At 35.0% G+C, this 16,123-nt stretch overlaps 1 protein-coding gene across 4 annotated transcripts in view; it reads left to right on the top strand.

The window, feature by feature from the left end:
- Positions 1 to 16,123, top strand: part of LOC150104970 (uncharacterized) — a 336,174-nt gene that overhangs the window by 88,132 nt on the left and 231,919 nt on the right. For all 4 annotated transcript variants that reach the window (XM_090396080.1, XM_090396079.1, XM_090396081.1 and 1 more), the window contains exon 7: positions 13,613 to 13,834. In XM_090396080.1, the coding sequence (XP_090252206.1) occupies positions 13,613 to 13,834 (222 nt within the window). The remainder of the gene's footprint in view (positions 1 to 13,612; positions 13,835 to 16,123) is intronic.

Here is a 16,123-nt window from a genome sequence, read left to right as displayed (position 1 = left end):
TATAAAAATTGTAATACTAAATTTATACAGACATCAAGGGATGAATACAAGTTACCTTTGACTTCTACAATTACACGAAGTGCTCAAAATGGTATTTAGTATTACAATTTTTATACAGGTTTTTCTTTTGCTGAAGTGTGTATTCACATTTTTGACAGACTCTGTATGTTTTAGTGACAGTGACTGTGGATAATGCAAAAAAATAGACATTTTACTGCTATCATCTAACTCCTTCAAAACACTTTAGCAAAAGATTAGAAAGTTGCTGCACTTTTAAACTGGCATTATAAGGCATCTTGACAAAACATTTCATAATCTAAGCAGTTCTGAACATTGTAGGTATGCATTCTTGGTTTAATTGTTGGAGTTGTAACTTGTAGCACTACAGAAAGTTTTTTATTATGTGAAGTTGTGAAGGGCTGCCATGCATCATATACTTTCATTCGGCTTTCTGTTCCTGTAAATGCAAATTGATCATTATTTAAATTAAGGGGATATTAAATCCCACATTGTTTTAAAACCAAATAAGAAACTCAAAGATTGGAATCAGAGAGTTTCATGCCCAATATAGTATAGTAAACTATAAAAGTATCGGCGACTACTAGCGTGAGCTAATACACATAGTCCAAGTACATAGTACAAACTCGGGCAACTCGCAGCAAAGGTGGTAAAGTTCTGATTGCTATTCTTGGTATTTTCCATAATGTAAAACACATTTCCTAGGAAATGTATGCTGTTATTACATTATGGTTGGAGGTCACTATCCAGACCGGTTTCAGCCTTTGTTGAGGCTTCATCAGTGAGTAGCTAGACCAAATTAATACCAAAGGGTATAGCGAAAAGAACTTATATACGCTGCTATACGAGTTGTCAAAAAGGTGCACCCATTAAGTTACTTAAATATAAAGAGCCAATAGGCTTCATTTCGGCAATATAAACATTATTTAAATTAAGGGGATATTAAATCCCACATTGTTTTACAACCCAATAAGAAACTCAAAGAAGCCAATTGGCTCTTTATATTTAAGCAAATTTATCATTTTAGTAGACATTAAATACCCTTACAGTAAAGGTATGGAGATGTCTGAATCCATTCTTGTCCTTTCAGTACGATTGTGTTATAAATTCCTGTTATGTTCTGCTTTTCAGATTTCCATTGATCCTTCCATTTGTCCTACGTTAGTTTTTCTATATATATGCAGTTAATTTTATAGACTTAGATACTTTTCAAATTGATGGCATTTTTTTGGAGCCCATAAAGTGATCGTAGTAATTGTGATTTGAAGATAATTTTATGTTGTGATTTTCAACAAGTCCTCACTGTTGCAGTTTCCATTATGAGTCATTTATATCGTTGATGATTGATGCCTGACAACCATATTAAAGGCATACACATGCCTTTAATATGTATACATCTGTATACATATTAAAATACATATATACTATCTGTATACACATGCATGCATTGAAGGTCTTGAATGGACTAGGACAAACATCATCTCCATGATTTTAAGAGAAGACTCTTGCTACAAGAGAATATTTAGTCTACCAAAGTGATCGGATTCTTTTATATATCATGTTTCTTCAGTTGCTGGTTTCAGGGACTGAAGAAACATGATATACAGAAGGTTGTCAAAAGTATTATAATTTATAACTCTAAATTAAAGCACAAATGTATGATGTGATATTTAGTTTGAGGAACATTTTTTTATTAGCTTTTGAAAAAAACAAAGGCTTAGAAGACTAAAATTGGTATGTCTAACTGACTTATTATCCGAGTTTAGTTTGGTAATTTTCTAATATTTTGATAATTTAGTGTCGTAGAGATGCTGGATGATTCCAGTAAAAAACATTTAACTTTTTTTTTAATTGTTCATGTCTCATCTAGTATACATACTCAGACGTTGATCATTACTTGTGTTGCTGTTTAATGGCGAAAAACATGTCTAGAGATGATAATTCTAACTAAATTTATTTAGCCAATAAATTACTATGCCTGTGTTTTGCCTAGCTGACCTGCCTGTATATCTTATGTTGATACTAGATATTCTGAAAGGCAGATGGGGAGGTTTTGAAGGTTTCAGGAGATTAGAGATCTTGTTTGAGGGGTAGAAGGCAGCCACATAAGACCTAAGAACTACATAAGTCTGTCACATAAGATGAAATCTTATGTGACAGAATATAAGGGAGAATCACTCTTGTTTTCATGTTCATCTGACTGTCTTGAAGGTTGACATAGAATTCTGTTGACCAGTGCTCTGTTGTAACCATTCTTTGATAGGATGGTACTGAGGGAGTTGAGTTGTTGTTTTTTTTTTTATCTATATTAGTAGAGATTCTGTAAGCTGTCTGGTGGTAATGGGATTTTGCATGTGTTAAATCTGGAATAAAAGGAATTTTAGTAATATAATACCTATTGTTCAGATTTAACAAGTATCAAAAATCCTGCTAAAGTACTTGTCCATTAATAAGAGAAATTGAGTGTAAATGAAATAACGTTAATGTCTTTTCCTTTAAATTTTGAACATTGTATTATCAAGTGTTTTGTATGAGAAAAATAGTAATTGTATATGTGGTGGATTGTGCATAAGTATACCAAGGTTAAGGTAAAGTTCCAGACAAAATAAGAGGATTAATTTGTGACCTGAGGCTAACACAAACACAAACACAAAGGTCAACGTTGTGAAGGGGTTTCCTGTTGAAATGCAATGATAAGCAAGAGTATCGAGGTGCTGAGTGGACGATGACTTAAGAGCGGGAGGGTCATCAGAGCCGGATATATAGAAGTTTACAACGCCGAAAAAAAGGGCTTTTTTTCCTGTTGTTTCCTGAGAGTCAAAGTTTCAGTATGGTCAGGAGTGGAGTGTCCGAGTGAACTTATGTGGTCAAGTAGAATTCCGATGTCAGATTTAGGACTCCGTAATGAAGTCAGCATAACCTGAGAAGAGTATGCGGAAATACAAGGTCAGACAATGGCAGCTGAGCTTCGCAAGGATCGTGGGCATGAATCGTGATTGTATTCCCAGAACCTACAACAAGAAGCAAAGGCCAGAGGAATGAATGTAGTAGCAAAAGAAACTCGTCTAGGAAGAAACTGATGGGAAATTACGAGCCATAGGAATTCAAATGATGTTTGCAAGTAAAAGCCGGAAAGATCCCGACTTCACTACCAAGTAAGAACTTTCCATTTTTTGTCTAGTAGGAAGAAAATTAGTAAATTTTGTGATGGTGAATGAAAATTAACTGGAATTGTACTTTATGTAGTAATGTAGGACTTTAGGAACTATACCATTAGATGAGATCAATTACTCTGTGCTAGAGAACATAGCTAAGTTATAGAGTGTAATTCTAAAATCTGATGTTCATAGATAATTCCTGAACCTGAGTTTTATGTGATGATGATCTAAAATAAGCTAAGTTTCGAGGCACGTGGTCCTTGAAAAGTTCAAGATTAGTTAAGGGACAGGAGTGTATATATTATATCGAGTTGCTTAATAGAACCTATATGCTAGACTCAGTTGAATTTATTGAATGACAATTGTATATCTCTTTTTCTTAGTAATGAATAAATTATTTTTTTGTCAAACAAATTACAAATTACTTGCCTGATCACTAAATTCAATGTGCTGCTCATAAAAGAACCTATGCATATGTATTTGGAGATAGATAAAGAAAATTCTCTTATCCTATAAATTTTGGTGGCGCAGCTTAAACAAATAAATTTCCAAAATTTTTAATCAGATTGAGCACTAGTAATCTAACAAAGAATTTGGCTCTAGCCCGAGGCACTGTCTTTGTTATCAGGGTTTCGCACACTCGAGCAATATATTAGTAGTCGCCATAAGTTTGAAGTACTACCAAGGATTTAGATAGACAAGGGGCAAAACATAACATAATATAAAATAACAAAAGATTTTACACACATGAAAGTATCATCTAGTGTTTGTTGGCTTCCTCCACACTGAGAAATTGAGACTTAGATACTTCTATGAGCTTGTCTAACATGGTAATGATCTGTTGACTTCCAGTTCAGAAGTGACTTTAATACGAGGATGAATATCTTAGGATGAATATAAAGATGAATTTCTTATGTACATAAACAATTGTTCTTGTATATAAAAAAATTCTAATTGGGTAGTGGAGCCAGGCCGAATGATGAATGTCATCAACATATCTGAGCCAAACTCATGTTCTCTGCTACTGTAAGGCTTTCTCTTTACAACACTCCATGAACAAATTTGTTAATAAGCAAGAAAGGGAAGAGCCCATTGACAATCCTTCCTTCTGGTCAGTATGTGTTGTCAGTATTTGTGCCACATAAAAGCAGATGGGATAGAAATAATTTATTGATTACTCAACTAGTTTCATTACTCAACATGTTTCACATCATCAGAAGTAAGTAAATAAACTCAAATCAGGTAACGTTAGTACACAATTTGAAATCAGGAATAACAGTGGAAGTGTGAATTTGCAATGAAGTTGTTTGCTGGTTTGTGGTCTGCTGTGAACTACTGGTAACTGCATGCATATTGTGTTTAACTAGAGAAGACAGACATGATATAAAATCAGTCCTTGTTTTTTGTTACAATGTTAAGCAAATAAAGTATTATTTGGTTTTGGTTGCAGGTGCTGCCAGTCCTGAATTGTGTTTCCTTTTGTTCTCTATGTCCTCGATGTATTCAGAGTTGCATACCTCTTCAAACCTGATTGCCTATCCTACATAGCACAAACCACAAGGGAAAATTTTCTTTTCTTTAAAAAAAAAAAAAAAAAAATATATATATATATATATATGTATATATATATATATTTATTATATTTATTTTTTTTATTTTGGTTTAACCAATAAGAATACAATTTGGTCGGCTAAATCCCAAATTGCCAGTCCATCTTCGTTCGTTCAGTATCCAAGTAGATACCCAACAGGGTGCACCACAAGAAGGTGAGGATTGGACATTAGGTCAGAAGCCCTGGTCGGTTCTCTGCATTCCTTTAAAGGCTATGTGGAGGTCTCCTCTCAGTTATACAGCTTTGACCCTTCTAAAATGATGGTACAACATGACAAAATTTCATGCCGGCTGGGGCGTCGCCTGGTTAAACAAGGCCCCCGTTGTTTTCGCCAGGGAACCAGGACAAACAGCGAAAAGTCAGCTACTGGAACAAATCTGAAAACAAACCCCAACATCAACAGAGTTAAAGATCGGTACTATCAACGTAAGAAGCCTGAATGGCAAAGAAATGGAGCTAGCTGAGGAATTAGATAAGTACCAGATCGACGTAATAGGGGTGACTGAAACAAAAAAGACCAAAACTGGTGAGATCTTTCTGAGCAATAAATACAAAATGTTATATGCAGGCAATGACAATCAAGGAAAAGAAGGAGTAGCCATAGTATTCAACACAAAATACGAGGCTAATCTTCTTCAATGGCAGTCAGTCTCAAGTAGAGTAATGTGGGCAAATAAGAGAATGGGGAACTGGACAATGAGACTTATTTGTGCCTATGGTCCCACAGAAGGCTCTACTAAAGTAGAAGTGGAGGAATTTTTTGAGGCTTTAGAAAAAGCAACTGACACAATGAAAAATGAAAAGTTGGTCCTTGTTGGGGATCTAAATAGCAGAGTAGGAAATGATTGTGAGACATACAAAAATATTTTGGGAAAATTTGGAGAAAAGAGCAAAGCTAATAATAATGGCAAATACCTGTTGGATTTCTGCTCAGGACATGGACTGGTTATTACTAACACTATGTTCCAACATAAAAATGTGCACAAATTCACATGGAGAGAAGAGGCTAGGAATAAGAAAAGTCTCATTGACTATGTTATTGTTGATAGTGATATTTTCTCCCTGATGCAGGACACCAGAGTGTACAGAGGATTTGAAATTGGAAGTGATCACTATTTAGTCTTGAGAAGAAGAAAATTGAATTTCATATCGAAAAGAATAACATGTAAGAAAGTTTTAAAGCGAATAAAAGTTGAGCAGCTCTCAGATGTGAACTGTAGACTAAAATACACAAAGATTATTGAAGAAAAAATGAAAGAGTTTGAGAACAGGAATCAAACCTTGGAGATTCAGTGGCAAACTCTGAAGAAAACATTGATTGATTCTGCCAGAGAGGCATGTAGTGAGGTTGTCTGTAAGGATAAAAAAATCAGAACTCCCTGGTGGACACAGGAAGTTAAAGAGGCAGTGAAGGAAAAGAAGAAAGCATATCAAAAGTTCCTGTCAAATAAGTCAGCTTGTGCTCTTAGAGAATATAGAGACAAATGCAAGAATGCTAAACAGTGTGTAAAACTAGCTAAACAAAAGTCATGGGAGGACTTTGGCAAGAATATAGAAAATAAATATCAAGAAGGTGGCAAAATATTCTGGAGGTTGTTGAAGAAGCTTAGGAATGGAGGAAAGAGTGCTGTAAAAGGAGTTAGAGATGATAAAGTGACATGAAAATGGGAGAAAAAGATATCCTTGAAGTATGGAGTAATTACTTTGAAAAACTGCTAAATGAAACAAGCAGTGATGACAACAGAGTGGTAAAAAACACTGACCAGGCATGCAGTCAGGAATACATATCCATACTTGAAGTAGAAAAAGCCATCAAAGGTTTGAAATGTGGAAGGGCAGCAGGAGTAGATGATATTCGATCAGAAATGCTGAAGGATGGTGGTATAAGAGTCTTACAGTGGCTGCACTGCATTGTTCAGAAAGCTTGGACAGAGGGATGAATTCCTGATGATTGGAGTAGAGCTCTCATAGTACCCATATATAAAAAGGGAAATAAAACTGCATGTGAGAATTACAGAGGTATTTCCCTACTGAGTGTTCCTGGCAAGATCTATGCAAGAATACTTGAGAAACGGTTGAGAAGAATTGTGGAAGAAAAGCTTGGTGAAGAACAAGCTGGATTCAGGCCAAATAGAGGCTGTCAGGATCAGATCTTCACTTTACGACAAATAGTCGAGAAAGCATGGGAATATAACAAAGATCTGTATTTAAGTTTTGTCGATTTGGAAAAGGCATATGACAAGGTGCCAAGAGAGAAGCTATTCAATACGCTGCAGTTATGTGGTGTCAATGGGGCATTATATCAAGTAATACTTAGTCTTTATATGAGTTGCAAGTCAGCAGTTAGAATTGAAGGAGGTACAGGAAGATGGTTTAATGTTAAATCTGGTGTGAGACAAGGATGTACATTATCCCATCTGTTATTCATTATCTATATGGATCACATTATGAAGGAAAGTGGTATTAAACATGATATTAAAATTGGAGATATTAATGTCAGCTCTTTGCTTTATGCGGATGATGTTATACTTATAAATAAATCTGCTACAAGTCTGCAAGATTCTCTGACTAAATTGAATAACTGTTGTAATAGATATGGTATGAAGGTCAGCAATAAAAAGACAAAGACAATGAAAATAGGCAGAATCATTGAAAATGTCAACTGTGTGGTGAATGGAGAACCTGTGGAACAAGTAAAACATTTCAGCTATTTAGGCACGATTTTTACTGAAGATGGTAAATTAAATATAGAAATAGACAACAGAATTAGCAAAGCTGGTATGGTGGGAAGTCAATTGAATAAATTCGTATGGAATAAGAGAGAAATTAGTCGGAACACTAAATTAGCTGTATACAAGACAGTGTTCAAACCAGTTTTAACTTATGGATCTGAGAGCTGGGTCAGAAGTAAAACACTTGACCAAAGACTAGAGACCACAGATATGAGAGTCCTGAGAAAGATTATAGGCATGGACAGATGGCATCAATGGCAATATCATATTAAAAACGAGGATATTAGGAAAGAACTTGACATTGTCAGCATCCAGGAATGTTATCAGAGCTAATCTCAGGTGGTATGGTCACTTAAACAGAATGGGCGAAGGAAGATTAGCAAAACAAGTGCTCTCTGCCAGGTTGGCAGGAAAATGACCCAGAGGAAGACCAAGATATAGGTGGATTGATACGATAGAAATATAAGATCTGATAAAGTTGTAGTCTTGACAAGTAACAGACTGATTTGGAGGAAAATTGTAGATAGGAAATTAATAATGATGTAATTTTTTCATGTAGTACTATGATATCCTGTACACCCCTTGAGGGTACATGGCAGGAATTTGATGATGATGATGATATTTATTATATGGGCAATCCAAAATTGGATTAGCACAGCACACCTTTAACAAAGAAGGGTGAGTCAGCCAGTTTTGTAGCGAAGTAGCAGATTTTCACCTCCTAAAAATTCAGGTTTTTCATCCTATAAAACAAACAGTCCAGCCAGAACATATGTAACTAACAGACAATTACAAAATAATTATTGTAATTTCAAAAAACAACCTTCGATGAAGATTATGTCATAAGATGGAAGAAAGCTAAGTTAAATCAAAATTCAAATCACATGCTCTTCTCGGAAATACACTACAGGATCCAAAATATCCAGATGCCTGCTCATCCCAACTCTCACTCTAATATGAAGGGTATTAATATGGAGGTGGTCTACTCTTTGTTACTATAACAGCCTTCAGTCTTCTGAGAAGAATTTTCATTAGATTTTGGTACACATTGCTATGGTAATTCATTCTTCAAAAAGAGTGTTAGGGAGGTCAATTACTGCCAATGTGAGGCGATTTGGCCTAGATCACATTCAATATTCTAATTCATCCCACAAGTGTTTCATGGAATTCTCTGTGCAGGCCATTCAAGTTCATCACCTGTCTCACCAAACCATTCGTGCATAGACCTTGTTTTATGGACTGGAATATTATCATGTTGATACAGGAAAGAGTTTGCAATGAACTGTTGCCATAAAGTTGGAAGCACAAAATTGTCTAGAATGTCATATAAGCCCACAGCATTAAAATTCCCCATCACAGGAACTAGAAGGCTCAGCCAAACCACTAAAATAACCCCAGACTATGATGCTTTCTCCACCAACCTTCACAGTTTGAAAAATACATGCCTGGATGTAGTTTTCTACTGACGTCCACCTTACCCATTCTCATCCGTCAGACTGCCAGATGGTTGAAACATAATTCGTCACTCCAGAGAACATTTCCAGTGCTCCAGAGTCTCTGTTGGCAGCAAGATTTACACCTCCCTACCCGATACTTGGCATTGATGTTTGACTTGTGTGCAGCTGTGCAGCCATGGAAACACGTTCTTCATTCTTGACAAACAGTTGTAATGCTGGCATTGCTTGCATAGGCATTGTGGAATTTAGTAGTAAGTGTTTCTGCTGAGGACAGGTGTTTTTTGCTTCTTGGCATTCTTGCTTCATAGTAGTAGTAACATCACTTACAGTTGATCAAGATAGCTGCAGCAGGCAGAAATTTCTCAAACTGAGTTTGCTGCAAAGGTAGCATCATGATAGTGCCACATTGAAAATCACTGACTCTTCAGTATGGCCCATTTTATTGCAAGAGAATTGCAAAACATGTGCTTCCTTTTATACCTGTATGAGCTATGGTTGTGATGTATATATAGCCATATCCTACTACTACTACCACCACAGGGCGGGGTCCAGATATTTTTGATCATACAGTCCCACACAGTCCTGAAAATTCATTTGAACTGTTTGTTTTATTATAAACACATTTTGGAACATTAGCTTATCTGCTTGTTATCCCTAAAGTACTAATCATAGATGATTACCATAAGCAGAACAATGCTTGCATCCATCATCAAGCACACAACTTTTTTGTTATGTGGATAAGTCCCAAATCTGAGGAATGTATTATAGTTACCTACAATGAGTTTTAGGACTTCTTTGAAATGTCTGATAATAAGACATGTGATACAAAAATCATTATACTCTTCTTGTTAGAGGAGCAGGTCTGTTAAGTAAGCTTTGGACTGGTTGATGTTAGTTGGAACAGTCTTCTTTCTCAGTTCTAATCTCAATTTACAGTCTCACTTTTTATGGATATTCATAATGGCCTCAAAAGTTTAAATGAAGTAAAACAGATTATCTAATCAAAAAAATGCCTTGTGTTAATTGTCCCAACATGCCATCAATCTAACAAATAGTAAGTCATGTATTCTAGTGCATTCTAGAAGTTTTGCTTGCCATTTTATCACCACTAGTTGAATAGAACCACTTTAAACTATAGAGAGTGATTAAAACTTATAATTATTGCATCTTGGGGAGTTTCTTATATTTCTGATACCATATATATTCAGCTTGTTGAAATAAGTATTGAGGCATCCTGTTTTAAAACAAATGATACTGATATGTATAATCCTGTCATCACATGTAGACCAATATACTCTTAGAGTCAACTGTATATCTGCACTGACAGTAGAACATATTATAATTTGTGGATTCAGAATGAGTATTATCATAAAATGCCATATCAGTATCACAATCTTTTATCAGTATCAGCCGATGGAAGTGCAAGGTGGTACATTTCCATCAACTATTATCAGCCAAATAAAATGTGAAGGTATCACCTCAGTAAGAAATGTGCAGGAGGATCCAGGCACTTAACACCAGAGGGTGTTGACAGCCTGGGTTTTGGTTATTAGTAGAATGCTTTGTAAAGAGCTGCACATTCTTTAACAGATGGATAGCTGTATAAGTAAACATCAGCCATGTCATTCAGCAGCAGAGACAACATTATTATAAAGAACATCATGATTTGTCCATGGAGTATTGAAAACCCATGATATGACAAGTAATGCTATACCTTTTGACTGGATGGACCAACTTATGGATGTGTGGGATGCCTTGTGCCTGAGTGCATCATCCTAGCTGTGAAGTTCTACAACAACTTAGATGTAATAATAATCTGGAGCTGTTTTTCCTGGTAGTAAATTTTGGTTGCGGTGCCTGGAAGAATGAACATTGATTGATACTTGAATTCTGGATAATGCAGCTATTGTGACATTGTAGGAAAATGATTAGGTTAAAACTTGACTGGCCTAAGCAGAGTCTCATTCTTAACCCATTAGGAAATCTTTGGAATGATCTGGAATATTGAATGCAGGCTAAACAGTGGTAAATGTGTTCATCAGTAGTAAATGGACTGGTAGTAATATTGAAGGAAGAATGGTGTAAAATACATGACATATTAGCACAAACTATTAAATAGTATTGCCTAGAAGGATCAAAGGTGTGATCCAGGACCAAAGGATTAGCCAAACAATATTGAGGTGTAAAGGTTTAAATGCATAGCGGGGATACAGTGTTGTAAAAAAAAAAATCGGCTAACGCCTTTTTATTCCCGTATACGGGGAGTAGGCGAGGCCATTTAGCCCTATGTAACTTTTGGAGACTGAGTGGGCAGTTCAATCTCCACTAGTACCAATCAGAGATAGATGGCCCAAGGCTATCACTAATTAAGCGGTACTCAGTGAAGAGAGATGGCTCAAATGTGCCGCCATCTCGTGGTCCCTAACCCTAACACAATATATTTAATGTCTGAAAAATAATGTGGGTTCTACGGTCGATTTTCTTGAGTTTACAGGACGAAAAACCCAAGTTTCCGGGAGGAAAAACCTGCTTGCCCGTGCCAGAGATCGACTAACTCGGGAACCGGTCGAAAAAAGGCTTAGAAAAATTTCCTCTAGTCGCCGTTACAGTGTTGTTCCGATACTTATTTTAAGATAGCATCTACTATTAGACTGTTTTGTATTGCATACATTTTTTGTTTTGTTTTGTTTTTTAAAAAAGCAGATTACATGTACAGTTATAGGTAGTTATCCTCTTCTCGAGTTAGAAAATGTGTAAAATGTGCAAATCAGTATATTTCTCATTTGCCATGTTTGATTTATTTTATTGTTTTGAGTATTTGATTTCCTATGAGATTTTTCTTTTATTAGTAGATGTCTCAGTGATAAAAATAGTCATATGTTGGTGTATTTGTTTAAATTGTTTCTTGTGCTTTTATTTTTTTTTAATAAAAATAGACTAGCAATTTAGAGAAAAGATATAGTTATGACCAGAAGTCTGAAGATTTGATACTTAAATATCAAAAAAATTAAAAAAAAAAAAAAAAATATGAAAAAATTTTTTTTTTAAAATTTTATATATATATATATATATTTAACATTCAAGAGTGATCTGAAAAGTTCGCGGTCTAACAATGAAAAATCGAATTTATAATTTCAAAATTATTTTTATTTTTCAACATAATCTCCCTTAAGACTAATACATTTATTCCAGTGATGCTCCAGCACCATTATCCCATTGCTGTAGTGGTTCTCAGCAAGATCTGCAAAATACCTATCTACAGCTGCAGTCACCTCTTGATTCAAAGAAAAGCGCTGACCAGCGAGGAAGAGTTTTAGTTTTGGGAAGAGATAGAAGTCAGAGGGAGCCAAATCTGGGGAATAGGGTAGATGTTCTTTATGCCTAATAATTCATAGTGCAGATCCCTTAATTTTTCCATTGTCAAAACACTTTTGTGGGCAGGTGCTTTGTCCTGATGAAAGATGATTTTTATCTTCTGCAAACTGGGTCTTTTCTCACGAATTTTTTCATCTAGTCTGGTTAAAAGATCAGAATAATATTCACCAGTTATTGTTTTACCCTTTTCAAGATAATTAATAACAAAATGCCTTTAGCATACCAAAACACTGATGCCATGACCTTTCCTGCTGATAGAACTGACTTTGTCTTCTTTGGCACTGAACAACCCACTTCTGTCCACTGTTTTGACTGCTGTTTGGATTCTGGTGTGTAATGGTGAATCCAAATCTCATCTGTAGTGATAAATCAACGTGCAAAATCAGTTTTATTCTTGTTAACATGCTCAGCACTGTTCAGAGATTTTCTTGTGCGTGCGTTTTTGATCTGCTGTGAGTAAGCACAGCACCCATCTTGCCAAAGCTTTTTCATTTGCAATTCTTCATGCAAAATATATCCTACATGTTCTTTTGAAATGCCTGTAGTCTCAGCAATTTCATACACTTTGACTCTCCAGTCGTCCAATACCATATCATGCACTTGATCAATGATTTCTGGTGATGTTACACTTTTTGGATGTCCTTCACATGGATTGTCTTCAAGACTGGTACGATAACGTTTAAACTTGGCAGCCCATTTCTTAATTGTCAAAAACCAAGGAGAAGAGTGCCCATAAACTTTTATGAACTTCAAATGAATTTCTTTTGGCGTTAAATCTTCTTTTACAAAGAATTTTATAACTGCATGATACTCAATTGTATCCATTTCGAGGGATACAGACAACACTTTTGCTTCAGACAGCTGTATAAAAAAAAAAACTATTTGATACAATTTCACATGGATGCTTATGACAGATGTACCAACTTAGAAAAAAAAATCTTGGTGATAGTGTTGCTATCTATGGTCGAGACTGAGAACTTTTCAGACCACTCTCCTGTGTTCCTTTCTCATTTGCATGGCAATAAAACTTTCAGTATTTTGCCATACCTGATTTATCTAATTTCATATTTATACTGTGATGGGGTTTATATTTATAATTATAATTTTTATGCAGATTTATAGCTTAGCATAGTCCTTTATGGAATAACTTTATGCCTAAGAGACTAATTTTTTTATAATTTTTTTTTTTTTTGCCATATTAATTAACAAAGAACAACAAAACCAAATGTATTCCATGTTCTCTCCTTTCTTTCTTTGTAGAAACTGTGTGAATTATGATCTCTGTGAGAAATGTGAAAGTCTGCCTGGCATTCATGACAAACATCACATTTTCCTCAAAATTCGACATCCAGTTTATGACCGTTCAAAACATAAGAAAGGCCATAGGAAAAAGCCCCTTCTGAAACATTTTAGTTCTAATTACCATGGCAGTTCACAGTTAACACCAACATCACAAGAATCTTCAAATGTTTATTTGGCTGGGTAAGTATCAAAAGGATTTCATCTTGGAAAACTAACTAGTTAAGAATTTTATTATAAAATCCTTATTTTCTAATGAAGCTACAGCAAACAAATATTTGCACTGTCAGAGTATCTGGTATTATCACCATGGCCACATTCAGTCTCTAGTGCTGGGTTCTACACTTTCCTAAAAAGGGTTTGACAAATTTTGTGCTGGCTCACTAGTCAGATGTCAGTTGTACTATACTATAGTCACATATTTAATAACAAGTCAGTTTATACATTTTTGTTAATGATCTGGCTAATTTTTACCATCTGTAACTACCAGTGTTGAAGCAAATATGTTAATTACTTATATATTAATGTGTTTTATCAGTCTGTGAAGAAAAATTCCTACATTTTATAAGTGGTACAAGACTGTTTATCCACATAATTGATACACAGTCAAAACAAGATATCATATAAACAAAATTTGACTGGTGATACAGAACAATTCAGATTCTACCCAAGAATCTAAGAATAATCCATCAGGTAGAGTCATAAAATGTGGACTGTTCCAAGTAATGGTATTTTTTTGTAGGTCATATGGGGTCACTTCGTTGATGTTTAATTGCTGTAAATAGTTGGATAGCTTCTTTGAAGTTGCACCTAGTGCACCGATAACTATTGGTGTGTTTAAGCCACAGTCGGCCACCTTCGATTGCCAGATCTGGATAGTTAGTAATTTTTTCCACTTCTTTGTTGTTAATGTTGTAATCACTGGGCACTGCGATATCAATAATCTAAATCTGTCGATGTTCGATAATTGTGATGTCAGGTCTATTGTGTTCCAAATGCCGATCAGTTTGTATTCTAAAATCCCAGAGAATTTTTGCTGTTTTATTTTTCAATACAGTCTCTATTTTATGCTGCCACCAGTTATCAGAACTAGGAAAGGCATATTTTTTGTATACATGCCAATGAATTATTTTGGCCACTTGATCATGGTGGTATTTATAGTCAGTTTGAGCTATTTTGCTGCAGGCACTGATTAGATGTTCTACAGTCTCATCTTTCTGATCGCATAATCTGCATTTGCTGTTATTATTGATGTTGAAAATTTTTGCTTTGATTGCATTAGTGTGTAATGCCTGTTCTTGAGCTGCTATAATAAATCCTTCTCTTTCTTTTTTAATGTATCCATATTGTATCCATTACCACGTCTTGTTCACGTCAATTTTGTCCTCAGTATCTCTAAGAAATTAGCCATCCAAAGGTTTATTTTTCCAGCACATATATAGGTTATTTTGCTGTTCCTTTTTGTAATCGTATTTATTTCCTGTTGCTTTCAGACGACCCTCTTGTGTGACTGCTTGAAGCATTTGCTCAGAGCTGTTGTCTATGTAATTTCTTAAACCAGTTTCTTCTTCTTCCACAGTCTGTCTCACTTGCAGCAGACCCCGTCCACCTGTTCTTCTCGCTAGGTACAACCGGTCAACATCACTTCGTGGATGTAATGCATGATGCATAGTTATTAGTTTTCTAGTTTTGCAGTCCAGTTTGTCCAGGTCTTCTTTTGTCTATTTGTAATTGTGTTTAATCCATTTAGTTTTGTTTTCAGAATATTTCTAACTCTTTTGATGTATTCTGATGCTGCCTGTTGTTTAACTTTCGAGTGGAGAATATCATTGACTTCTAATATTCCTAGGTATTTATAGTGTTCCTCAGCTGAAATTGCTTTTATATATTTCTCTTGATCAAAATTAAAATTGCTAGTGTCATTAATTTTTCCTTATAAAAATTAATGACAAATTAATAGATAAAATTGCGCATTTATCTAAACCAAATTCCATTTTGATGTCCTGACTGAAAATATGAACTGTGTTCAATAAAGAGTTTATTTGCTGGGCCAATTTTCCATATAACTTCAAGTCAACGACCAACTACCAGTGCAAATATGTTAATGTGTTTTATCAGCCTGTGAAGAAAAATTTCATACATTTTATAAGTGGTACAAGACCATTTATTATTATTAATGTTGATGATATATGAACATTTTCACATACATTTTTCCTTCTAATACTGAATCAATTTCAAAGTAGAAAAATCAATTAATTCATTCCCTGCCATTATACACGTTGAAAACATTCAGTATCAAAAACTCTTCAAAATAAAATTCTAGGTCTACCACATATTACTACATTAGCAGGTTTCTAAAACATTGGTGGAAGATAGGGCTGGTGATTTCATGTAGCATGGCAACAACTTAGAAAAGCATCAAAAACATTTAGGTTAGAATCCAATATAAAAATAAATATTTTGGAATAAAAA

The sequence above is a fragment of the Typopeltis vanoorti genome, chromosome 7 (assembly GCF_054136105.1).
Source record: "Typopeltis vanoorti isolate ZY-2024b chromosome 7, IOZ_Tvanoo_1.0, whole genome shotgun sequence".
NCBI lineage: Eukaryota > Metazoa > Arthropoda > Arachnida > Uropygi > Thelyphonidae > Typopeltis > Typopeltis vanoorti.
The sequence above is the reverse complement of the archived record's forward strand: the minus strand, read 5'-3'. Positions and strand labels throughout refer to the sequence as shown.